This window comes from Chionomys nivalis, chromosome 7, assembly GCF_950005125.1.
Source record: "Chionomys nivalis chromosome 7, mChiNiv1.1, whole genome shotgun sequence".
NCBI classification, from domain to species: domain Eukaryota; kingdom Metazoa; phylum Chordata; class Mammalia; order Rodentia; family Cricetidae; genus Chionomys; species Chionomys nivalis.
The window spans coordinates 10999108-11011308 of record NC_080092.1 but is presented as its reverse complement, the minus strand read 5'-3'; the positions used below and the strand labels follow the sequence as shown (position 1 = coordinate 11011308).

Here is a 12201-nt window from a genome sequence, read left to right as displayed (position 1 = left end):
TGTGCAGTTGCGGCTGTGGGAATGCCCTGGAGCACACATTAAAATCAGAGGACAGCTTTGTGATTGGTTCTTTCTCCTTCCTGAGAATTAAATTCAGGTCAGCAGGTTGTGTGGGAGGTACGCAATAAGTTGTATTTCTCTGGTAGAGTTACATTTAAAAATATATATTTTTTAAATTTTTTCTCTCAAATTTTTATTGTGATAAGAACAATAGATGTAATTGGCCCTCTTAAACACTAGCAAATCTGTCATTGTTGACTAGAAATGCAAAAAATTTTTCTGAAAGCAATTTTCTCACAGCTTTTATATTAGGTACCATTTGAGTTTGCTCAAAAAGCTTGCTTCTCACAAAGACTGAAATGGCAGACACGGGGCTTACATGGGTCTAAACCAGGTCCTGCATAAATGTCATATGTTATGGCTGTAGTTGGGTGTTTTGTGAGACTCCTAACAGGGGGAGCTGGGTGTCGCTCTTACTCTTTTGCCTGCTCTTGAGTCGCTCTCTCCTCCTGGGTTTTCTTGTCCAGCCTTGATATGAGGGCTTTCCCCTTGTCTTGTGTCTGTCTTGTTGTGTCCTGTTTGGCTCTTGGAGACCTGCTCTTTTCTGAAGAAGGAATGAAGGTGGGATGGATGGGGTTGGGGAGGTGGAGGGAGCTAGGGGAATGGAGGGAGGGAAAGCTGTGCTGTGCTTGGGATATACTGTATGAGAGAAGAATCTGTTTTCTTCTATTTTGTTTTGGGGGTTTTTTGTTTTGCTTTTGGATTTTGGTGTTTTGTCTTTCAAGACAGAGTTTCTCCATATAGCTCTGGATGGATGTCCTGGAACTCACTCTGTAGACCAGGCTGGCTTCAAACTCAGAGGTCCACCTGCCTCTGTCTCCTGAGTGCTGGGATTAAAGGCGTGTGTCACTACTGCCAGACTAGAGTCTATTCTTCAATGATACCTCTAACATTTTTGTCTGTTTAAATGCTTCAGTTAGATTGAATTCTATGTAATCAATAATTATGAAAGACAAATTGTTCCTAGTAGTATGAATGGTCCCATTTTAGGGTAAGCTAAAAACTCAATTGTTGCATACAGTATCAATAAAGGGGCCACTTGTTTGTTGGCAAACCTTGTACACAGTCATCCAAGAGTGCTCAGCAAGCCTCTCGGCTATAGAAAAATGTGCTAAACACGAGGCCTAGATTCTGGGAAAGGTACTCCTCATGACGAGCTCACATTGCTTACCAGGGTGACACCAGGGCATCAGTTCAACGTTGGGAGCCATAGCAGTGTGTGGTCTTCCCGCTACACCACAGTCGTGTTGTGTGTTCCTGCTACACCACAGTTGTGTTGTGTTGTGTGTCTTCCTGTTATACCACAGTTGTGTTGTGTGGTCTTCCTGCTACACCACAGTCGTGTTGTGTGTTCCTGCTACACCACAGTTGTCTTGTGTGGTGTGGTCTTCTGCTACACCACAGATGTGTTGTGTTGTGTTGTATGTCTTCCTGCTATACCACAGTTGTTTTGTGTTGTGTGGTGTGGTGTTCCTGCTACACCACAGTTGTGTTGTATTGTGTGTCTTCCTGCTATACCACAGTTGTATGGTCTTCCTGCTACACCATAGTTGTATTGTGTGGTCTTCCTACTACAACACAGTTGTGTTGTGTTGTGTGGTCTTCTTGCCACACCATAGTTGTGTTGTGTTGTGTGGTCTTCCTACCACAACACAGTTGCACTCTTCTGACTCACTTCTCTTGCTCTTTCTGTTTTCTTTATGAGATGTTTTCATTCCTGTGGTCAAGACAATACACCTGGTCTTCTAGCTCCTTCCCCGTTTGTGTTTGTCTCCCTTTGTACCTGCTCTTAGAGAGCCCTAGAAAGCGAGCAGGGGCCGGGCGGTGGTGGCGAACGCCTTTAATCCCAGCACTCGGGAGGCAGAGGCAGGCGGATCTCTGTGAGTTCGAGACCAGCCTAGTCTACAAGAGCTAGTTCCAGGACAGGCTCCAAAACAACAGAGAAACCCTGTCTCGAAAAAACCAAAAAAGAAAAAAGAAAAAAAAGAAAACGAACAAGGACTTCTGGGAATCCTCTAAGAGCAGGTTTAGAAAACCTAAAAAGTGTCTCCAGCCAAGAAGCTCCTGCTGCTTTAGTTCTAGGCCAGTCAAGACAGAAGTCAGTGGGACAGTGAATTGATCTATATACTGCATGGAGTAAGCATTTAGTATTCTAATTTTCATGGATGAAGTAAGAGGGAAACTGAATGAGTGGTAATTTTGTGTTATAGTTACTAAATTATGTTAATATGGATTAATTTTCTGTATAAAGACTTTTAGAAGATGTTGGTGATCTTGAAGGATGTTCTTTATGACACTGTCACCAGCTCCCAGGCTTTCCCTCCTGAGCTGAAGAACACAGCTCTTCTTTCTCTGACTAAAGAAAACAAGTTCCCTTCCCATCACTGTATCCCGTAACAGGTGAATACAGTTATCTGATACAGGCACAAAGCTAAGCCTTTTGAAAGACCAACAACTGCTGGATTTCCAAGCTGACTTCTAAATCAGTGTCAGAGCAGCAATTGCAAACCCCTCCAAGTCCCTCCTTCCCAACCCCCATCACTCCCTGGGTTTAGTAAGGCACTGTGGCAATGAGAGCTTTTTCTTCCCATTCTAGTCTCCCTCTGTTGGTTCTTTCTAGAAAATGTTCGGCTTACAGGCACAAAGACTAAACAAGTATTTTTGTCATGTAAATAATTTCAGGGCTGGAGAGGTTAACTCAGTGATTAAGAACACTTGCTGCTCTCCCAAAAGACACTAGTTCACTTTCCAGTGTCCACACCACGTAGCCCACAACTGCCTTTAACTCCAGCTCCAAGGGATCCCAACATCCTCTTCTGGTCTCTACAGACCTGCCCCCCCCCACACACACACACATACACAGAAAGAGGAGAGAGAGAAAAAGTGGCCGGGTGGTGGTGGCGCACACCTTTAATCCCAGCACTCGGGAGGCAGAGGCAGGCAGATCTCTGTGAGTTTGAGACCAGCCTGGTCTACAGAGCGAGTTCCAGGACAGGCTCCAAAGCTACAGGGAAACCCTGTCTCTGAAAAAAACAAAAACAAACAAACAAAAAACAAAAAGTGATGGCACTGAAATAGCCTTTTATAGACTACATGCATGAACGCCCCCCAACAAATAAAATTTCTTTGGAACAGTTTGTCTAATTAGTTCTCTGTGTGTGGTGTTAGGGATTGACTGCAGAGCTTTGCAGAAGATAAGGCATGCTCTACCACTGAGCTGTAGCCCCACCCAGTGCATGCCTTTATGCTAGAACTTTCCCAGTGAAGAATGTCTGTCTCAGGACAGCCCACTCTGCTGCCAAGGCTGGGCCCCCTCCTTACCTCCCACCTGCTTTGTTCGTTTTCATCCAGCTCCACTTGTTTATCTTTGCTAAGGCCGAGGCTCTTGAGTTAGTAACAGCCTGGCACAGGACAGAGGGCTTTACCCCGTTAACCAATGGCTTCCAGCTACCCTGACAGCCAGCTGCTCAGCTGGTGAAAAATTCAGCCTGCCAATGCTTTTAAGGCATCTGGTCCACATTCTTTTTGCTTTAAAAAATTGCTGTAAGTAAATACAGCATATTGTGATCTGCGCTAACACTTCAAAAGTACCTGAGGAAATCAGGGGTCTCGTAAGATCTAGTAGATGAAAATGGGCTAAGAAAGGCAGCTGCTTTTGCACTGACACCTAGTAGACAGGAGAGCTCCGACTGTAGTAAAAGAGCTAGGCCTTCATTCTGCCTTCTGCTGTTCCTGCTAGGTAACGATGACTCAGACATAGACATCCAAGAGGACGATGAGTCCGATAGTGAGCTGGAGGAGAGACGGCTGTCTAAACCTCGAACGGCCATGGAGGTGCTCATGCAAGGTACTGTAACTCCTTCTGTTTCCTCAGAACACCAAGGGCGAGGTCGGGTGAGTGCTGCTTAGCGTTGCGATCCGCAGGGTACTGTGCAGGTCCCTTAAGTCATTTCTACAGCCTCAGTTTATTTTGTTCCTCTGGATCTTCTCTCAAACTGCCCATTGATAGTCATTGCCTCTAACACTTCTTTTGCTCAAGTAGCTAAGCTGGCTGTGAATTCACAACCTCAAGATGACCTTGAACCCAATCCTCCTGCTCTACCAGCTAGGTGTTGGGATTACAGCTTACACCACTGTGCCCAGCTCCTGTAATGTTCTTCTCTGTGGCCCTGGGAATAGCTGATGACATTCGTGGCCTGAAATTTCCCGCAGATACCTCAGAAATGGCCTATGGAACTGAGCTCTGTATTATGCCCATTTGGGGTCAGTGCAGTGACATCCCTGTGGCCAAGGAATTAGCACAATAAAGGAATCACATGAGTGCCTCTTGTAAAGAACATGTTAAAATGGGGTCTTCCTCATGTTCCAGTTCAACCTAGAGGGTCCTTTGTCCTTGCACACTGACTTCCCATGCACATGTGAGGTGCACTTACACATACTGCCCAACCAAACATAGGCAAAAAGATCATCTGAAAATTCTTTAACCTGAATAAGACCAGGTTGCATAATTCTATAACTTACTTTTATTTTGAAACTTAAATGCATTAACGCTGGGTAGATGGCTCGGTCAGTAAAATGCTTGCTGTGCAAGCATGAAAAAAATGGGTTCAGATTCCCAGCACCCATGTGGAAAGCCATATGTCGCAGTGTCTAGCTGAAATCCTAGTTCTGGGAGGTGGAGGCAGGAAGATCACTGAGGCTTGCTGACCAACCAGTCTTACTGAATCACGTCTCAAAAAAAAAAAAAATATGAAGCCGTGTGCTGGTGGCACGCAACTTTAATTCCAGCACTTGGGAGGCAGAGGCAGGTGGATCTCTAAATTTGAGGCCATCTGAGTCTATATAGTTAGTTCCAGGTTAGCTAGGGCCACATGATGACACCCTTTCTCAAAAAACAAACAAAACAAAAAACATATTCTTACATAAAGGCACAAATATTTGTCTAAATTTTTTTCTCTTTAAAACTGTTGACTCGTTGGGTGGTGGTGGCCCACACCTTAGATCCCAGCACCCGGGAGGCAGAGGCAGGTAGATCTTTTGAGTTCGAGGCCAGCCTGGTCTACAGAGTGAGTTCCAGGACAGCCAGAGCTACACAGAGAAGCCCTGTCTCAATATATATATATGGAGAGTGATATAGGAAGACACTGATATCAACCTGGACAGCCAGAGCTACACAGAGAAGCCCTGTCTCAATATATATATATGGAGAGTGATATACGAAGACACTGATATCAACCTGGCCTGCACATGAGCACATACAGATGGTCATGCACTCGCACACATGAACATGTAGCACACATATACTAGACTCACACCCAAATTAAATGTCTTGTAACTGTTGTGGGATATTAACCAGACGAGACTGCTTGGACATGGGTTTACATGGGTTTAAGCCAGTAGAAAGTCTTTACTAGGTGGCCGGCAACCACACTGGGTGTTCGGAATCCCAGCGTAGCACTGAGCCTTCCTCAGGGTGAGCTTAGAAGCAGAACTACAGAAGCCAGAAAGCAAGGTTAGTACATTTAGAGGTTTTCACATAACTATGGACTTTGATGAATTAGGTTTTGTTTTGTTTTAGTTTTGGCAGGTGTTTCTGTCTGTCTGCTGAGTTTTACAGCCTAAATGGCACTTCCATCATGGAGTCAATTGTGCTAAGGCCTGGGGCCCTGTTACAGTAACTGTAAATAGATGTGCCTATTCCTTTTGATGGCTATATCACATTCCATTGCATAACTGTAACCTTAATTTTTGGGGGGTTAGATATTTAATTTTACTCCTTTTCTTGTATATACTTTTTTCTGCATATATGTGAATATTTCTTTAGTGCACGTCTTTCAAATGGGATTCTTGTGTCAAATATTCTATTTTTTTTAAATAGACTTTAATTTTTGTTTTTGGTACAAGGTCATGCACAGGATGGCCTCAAATTCAGAGTCCTTATAGCACAAGACTCCTGAGTGCTTGGATTGCAGGTGCCACCGTGCCCAGCTGTAAACTCTAATTTCGGTTGCTACTCAACTGCCCTATATTGGCCTTTAAATACATTTCTTACCCACCACCCAAAAAGAGAGTTGTTTACACCTAATAAATTTCAGAGGTGTAATCACCTTTTCATCATTTTGTGTTATCTTTTGTTGTTAGCTGTTCTATGTATGCTGGGCCCAGTGGTCGTCATTGTTGTGTGTGATTCCCGTTGGGTAATTAGTTGCTGTGGGTTCTTTTGTGACCTTTCACCTTTTTCACGGTCTCATGACACAAGCAGAGGTTTATGGTGTGTCTCCCACTTGATGGAGGGAGCCATACTAGAAAAAGGTGTGTGGCCGACTCAGTGTTAGCCTGAGAAAGGCAATGATTCTTCCAAACCCTGCTTAAGTTCTGAACTTGCAGAGCAAAATCGTGTAGTCCAGTTCCAAAAACTATGGCAAGGGCCCTAAGTTTTACTTGGAAACTTAGACCTAGATTCAAGCACAGGAGGCACTGCTTCATAAAAGAATTTTTTTTTTTTCAACTGATACCGTGGAAGTTCTGCTGCATGTAAACTAATAATGGAGCCCTCAGTATCCTCAGCTACTCAGAGGATGTGTTTTAAAAATACTCTTGATTGCTGGGAAGTGGTGGCGCACGCCTCGAGTGGCAGAGTCAGGCGGATCTCTGTGAGTCTGAGACCAGCTTGGTCTACAGAGCTAGTTCCAGGACAGGCTCCAAAACCACAGAGAAACCCTGTCTCAAACAAACAAGCATTCTTGGTTCATGGTTGTTTTGTGGTGCTAGAGATTAATGTTCTACCACTTATTTATACCCCAGCTTTTATGTATAATTTTTGAATGTAAATTTTTATTAATTCATTTGTATGTGTGCACAGACATGTGCACGCATGGGTCCATACCCAAAGAAAACTCTTGGGACTCAGTGTTTTCCTTCTGCCGTGTACATTCTGCTAATTGAACTCAGGCCATTATGCTTTCTGGCGAGTACCTCTACCTGCTGAACCGTCTGGCCAGCCCATGAGGGTCTGTTGTTGTTGTTGAGACATAGTACTGCTCACTGTGTACCTCAAGCTAGCTCTGAATTCCAAGTAATGCTCCTGCCTCAGTCTCTCGAGTGCTGAGATTACAGATGTACACTGTCACAACTGAATTTTATTGCCCTTTTTTATCTGTCAGGGTAGGTTTTCAGAGCTGGCCATGGCGGCACAGCCTGTGATGCTGCACTCTAGAGGCTGCAGTAGGATCGAGAGTTCAAGGCTAGCCTCATCTCTATAGTGAGTTTCTTTCTCAAAGTAGAGGGGTAGGAATTACAGGAAATTATTATTTGTTGGTAATTCTAATTAGCTGGAGCTTACTTAAGTACATTTTTTAATATGTACTTTAGTATTTTCCCAGTTTTCCAAGGGAAAGCAAGTCTTAAATGTCATTGCCTGCCTTATTTTCCAAGAATCTCATAATTCATGTTTTTGTTTTCTCAGGAAGGCCCAGCAAACGCATCGTGGGCACAATGCAAGGTGGAGACTCTGATGAAGATGTAAGTCCCAACACCTTCTCGCCACTCCTCTGCCTCTTGGTCCTAGGGCTGTCCTGGTAGATTGGCTCAGGTCTGCCAGCGTCAGAGACGACCTTTCCCACACATCCCTCAATGTGACAGTGTGATTGCTTGTTGCTCACTTCACACAAATGCTCGCCCTTTTTCCACCTTCTCACTCTTCTTTCCATTCTCGCTTTCCAAAGACGGAAGCAGCACCAGCCCTCTTAGGTAAATGCAAGAATCCCCGCTCCAGGAAGCAGGTTGGTTTTCATTTCTTGCCTCATCTGTTTGTTGGTGTGTGCTGGCCTGTTCGGGGTCAGCAGAGCCCCTCTCCTGCAGGGCGATGCTTCCTCTCTCGGGCAAGAAGCCCTCTCAGTAGATGCTATGGTGAGAGAGATGGAGTGGCCTCTTCTATTACCACACAGAAGGGTCAAACACTGAGACCAAAGATGAGAAAGACAGGGCAGTCGTCAGGCCCTGAACCATAGCCTAGAAATGAAGTCTGGTGCCAGGGCCATGGCCTTTCTTCAGCACCATCCCACAACTCTGGAGCAGGAACGGGCAAGAGGTGTTCTCCTCGGACCAGTGCCTCAGAGAGGCCTGGCTGCTGGCGCCTTGAGCTCCACCAAGCAGATAACTGAGTAGAGAACTTAGCCAGAAAGCGATGTCGGGGTTCTCAGGATGGCAAGCTGAGCATGCCCTGCCGGCTCCCGAGCCCTTGCTCTGCTGCAGTCCCTGGCAGTGTTACTTGGCCCATGTAGCACAGGTTACTGGAGAGACACCAATCCCAGGCCAGTGTAAGGTACAGACCTATGTCTGGGGCATGGCACTGGTGCCTGAACCGGGACAGAACTGGAACGTACACTCTCATATGAGGCTTGGCTAATAAGTACCACAGCACGGTGTTGCCTAGATTCACAGGAACAAGCTAGCCCCCATCCTGCTGGGCAGGATACAGAGAAACTTGTACCTGGAATTCCCAAGGGCCAGTCGATAGAGAGACAGCTCAACAATAACTTTCTTTTAACAGAGGAGGCTCATCATAAGGTCCTGTCCACCTGGGTCTGAAACAGAGAGGGTCTGGCCTACAGGAACCAGTGCTTCGTGGAAAGTGGTGTCTGCTCTGTTTTATTTGCTTGCATGTTCTTCAGGATGAATGTGTCTGCAGTGGCTTGTGTCTTCTGCTAATTCCATGGAGACTGTGTTCACACAGTTCCTCTGTCATGGGCTTGACTTCATGTGTCTGTTCAACATGAATAGTTGGGTTCCGTCAGTGCCAGGTCCTGGGTGCAGCAGGGAGAACACCAGTCCTTGCCTTTGGGATCGTGTGTTCTAGTAGCAGTCCAGCAGACATTCCACAGAGACAAGGGATCTTTTCACACGTCCAGGCAAGGCCTCTATTGAGAAATTGAAGCAGACCTGTATGAGTGAAAGGGTGAGCCATGTTGAGGTGGGCAGAGCCCCTGGACCTAGGGGTGGACACCTACAGTGAGGCGGTGTCAGGATGGAGGGCACTTGATGAGAGGTGAGAGACAGCAGGGCAATGCAGAGTCATGTGCAGGATGCCATGAGGACCTGGGAGACAGGCCATGTTGGGGAGTTGTCAGCCCAGGGAGGTAGAAACTGAGGTGCCAAATGTAACTGCCTATGTTGGAGGGGAGGGTATTCTATCCAAGGCCACAATGGTGTTAGTACTGAGAAGCAGGCAGAGTCTGGGTGTTTCTGAGACTGGACCCATCTTGTTTTGTTAGTTGATTGCACCCAGGGTAATGAAGAGAAATGCAGAATGCTTCAGTGGTGGAACTAACTGAAAGCCTGGGATTTTAACTTCCTGAGACAGAGGTGACTTGAAGCAGCTTAGAGGGCAGATTAGGAAAAGTTTGGAATTTAAGAAATAGGGTGGGGCTGGAGAGATGGCTCAGAGGTTAAGAGCATTGCCTGCTCTTCCAAAGATCCTGAGTTCAATTCCCAGCAACCACATGGTGGCTCACAACCATCTGTAATGGGGTCTGATGCCCTCTTCTGGCCTGCAGGCATACACACAGACAGAATATTGTATACATAATAAATAAATAAATTTTATTAAAAAAAAGAAAAAGAAAAAGAAAAGAAAGGGCTGGGCCAGAAGTGGAACTTGGGAGCCAACCATACTTAGATGGAAGTCGTGATAAAGATGTGATTGCACTGTTTGGGGAACAGGAAGAGAAAAGAGGAGGCCTGCAGTCCTGAGCTACCTCTGTCTTGCAGAGGCCAGAGAATTAAAGAGGATCTGGCAAAGGAGTTGGAACGTACTCTGCAGAGAGCTAAGGATAGAGGGCAGAGTGGCATGGAAGATGGAGAAGTGGACTTCAGGAAAGAAGGGTGGGTTGGTGACAGGTTCCCACCTCTGTGGAACCCACCAGATTGGCATCCTTTCCGTCTTGATAAGGTTGGGCTTATGGGATAGAGCCTGTTGTGCTTAATATGACACTTGGGGACACTTGAGTATAGCAATTTATTCAGGGAGTTCATTCTTTATTTTTTTCATGTGAAACAAGGTCTTTCTATGTAGCTTAGACTGGCCTCAAATTCATAGTCATCCTCCTGCCTTAGCCTCTGGAGTGCTGGCATCGTAGGCTTGTACCACCATAGGCCTGGCTTTCCCAGGAGTTTCTTCTGGAAGAGAAGCAGACAGTGAAGGATAGCTAGAGAAGGTGGTAGCTCTTCAAAGAAGATACATTCTAACGAGTATGTACTACTTGGAATAGTCTAGACTGGGTGGCCAGCCATCTTGGTATACATGGAGTGGAAGAGTTGATGCTCCCTGAATCCAGAGCATGAAGGAGCTAGGGCACCCTTACCTTGCCCTCTTACCCATTTGTGCGCTGCTTCCCATCTCCTGCTGGAGTTGGCCTCCCTTTCCTGCCCTTCTTGCTGTCTGCTGTCTGCTGGGTCTCTACACTGCAGGAGCCGTTCAGCCTTAGGTTCCTCAGCATGAGCTAAGAGTATTCCCGAGACATCCATGGAAAGCCACCTCCTGCTGGACAACCCTGGTAAAGGCTGGTGTTTGAGTTACTGGTTCTATCCCCAGTCCAGTGGAGCTGTCCAGCTGGCAGTGTGCTGTGTTCCCACAACCTTCCCCTGTTACTGCACTGTCCCTGAGAGAGCAAAGTGGGGTCTCTAAGGACAAGACTCAGTGGGGAGCCAGCATCACAGCTGCATTTGCCCTCTTTCTGCTCCAGGAAGACTCGGAGGACAGTGAGATTGACATGGAAGATGACGAGGAGGATGACGACGATCTGGAAGATGAAAGCATCGCTCTCTCGCCAGCTAAGCCCAGGCGACGGGTCCGCAAGCCTGAGCCCCTGGACGACAGTGACAATGACTTCTGACCTTATTGCCAGGGGACCCAGGCAGACTCAGAGCCTCAGAGCTATAGGTAAACAGGGAATCAGCAGACTGGAAAGGTGACATGTATCTTGTTCACTACATCATCTGGGCTTAACCATTATCAAAACCAAGCCCATCAAAGATACTCTTTATCTTATTTCCTAATACTTGGGCAATGCATGTGTTCTAAGTAATTCAAATCCACAAGAAAAGCTTTGAGGAGAAATATAAACTGACACCATGTAAGTCTTGGCTGTTGTTATTATTAAATTAATTTTTCTTGACGTTCAGGTCACAGAAAGGCTCTAGATTATTAATCTTTTGTTTTCTCTCAGAGGGCTGGTATTCTTCTGGGAGGCAGATTCACTTCAAATGACATGCCGCCTTTACAGTCCCCAGCCTGGGCTGTACGGGAACCACTAGCTGGGCGGCTCAGCAAATGCAGCTCCAACTCCTACTAGCAGGCACCCACCGTGTGTGTGTGTGTGTGTGTGTGTGTACATGAGTGTTACATGTGCACATGTTCATGTGTGAGCAGGTATACATGCTTATGCTGATATGAATGCATGTGTGTGTGAAGGCCAGAAGACAACCTCTGGTTGTTCCTCAGGAACTGTCCACCTTTTTGGGGAGTAGGGATGGGTCTTTTGGGGACCTGGGAGGTCACCAGTTAGCCTAGACTGACTAGACAGTCTGCTCTATTTATCTGTCTCGTCTCCACCTTCCCAGACCCAGGATTTTGAGGACACATCCACAGTGTCCTGAAATTTTTGTGGGGGTTTTGGAGACTGCACTCAGACCCTCATTCTTGCATGGCAAGCGCTATATAAACGATGAGGATATGAACTCTATCCTCAGCCCAGTTGGCCTTTCTTATTTTGTTTCATTTGTTTCCTAAGGACTTACTATGAAGCCCTGGCTGGCCTAGAGCTCCTACGTAGACCAGTCTGGCCTTGAACTTACCAGTCTGCCTCTGCCTTAGAGTTCTGGGATTAAAGGTGTGCGCCACTCCTGGTGTGCAATGCCATGTGCATGTATGGACGGTGGAGGGCAACTTCTCGCCAGTTCCCATTCTTCACCTTTTTTGTTCACTGTTGCATAGTGCAGGCCAGCTGGCCGCAAACTTTTAGGGGGCCAGTCCCCACCTCTCATTACAGACACACTTTACTACATTCAGTTTTATATAGAATTTGTAGTTTTATGAGATTCAGATTATGTAGTTTTGTGAGGATTCAGACTCAGGTCCTTGTA

The 12201-nt window shown here is 46.1% G+C and overlaps 1 protein-coding gene across 5 annotated transcripts in view; it reads left to right on the top strand.

Annotated features, from left to right (window-relative positions):
* The window catches only part of Cluap1 (clusterin associated protein 1), a 35210-nt gene extending 23989 nt beyond the window's left edge, over nt 1–11221 (top strand). For 2 of the 5 annotated variants that reach the window (XM_057774659.1, XM_057774657.1), the window contains exons 10-13: nt 3800–3907; nt 7526–7581; nt 7785–7841; nt 10803–11220. In XM_057774659.1, coding sequence (XP_057630642.1) covers nt 3800–3907; nt 7526–7581; nt 7785–7841; nt 10803–10952 — 371 coding nt within the window. In that variant the 3' untranslated portion in view covers nt 10953–11220. Of the gene's footprint in view, nt 1–3799; nt 3908–7525; nt 7582–7784; nt 7842–10802 lie in introns of all 5 variants that reach the window. The other 3 variants (XM_057774660.1, XM_057774658.1, XM_057774661.1) reach the window with 2 other exon arrangements.
* Nucleotides 11222–12201: the final 980 nt, after the last annotated feature.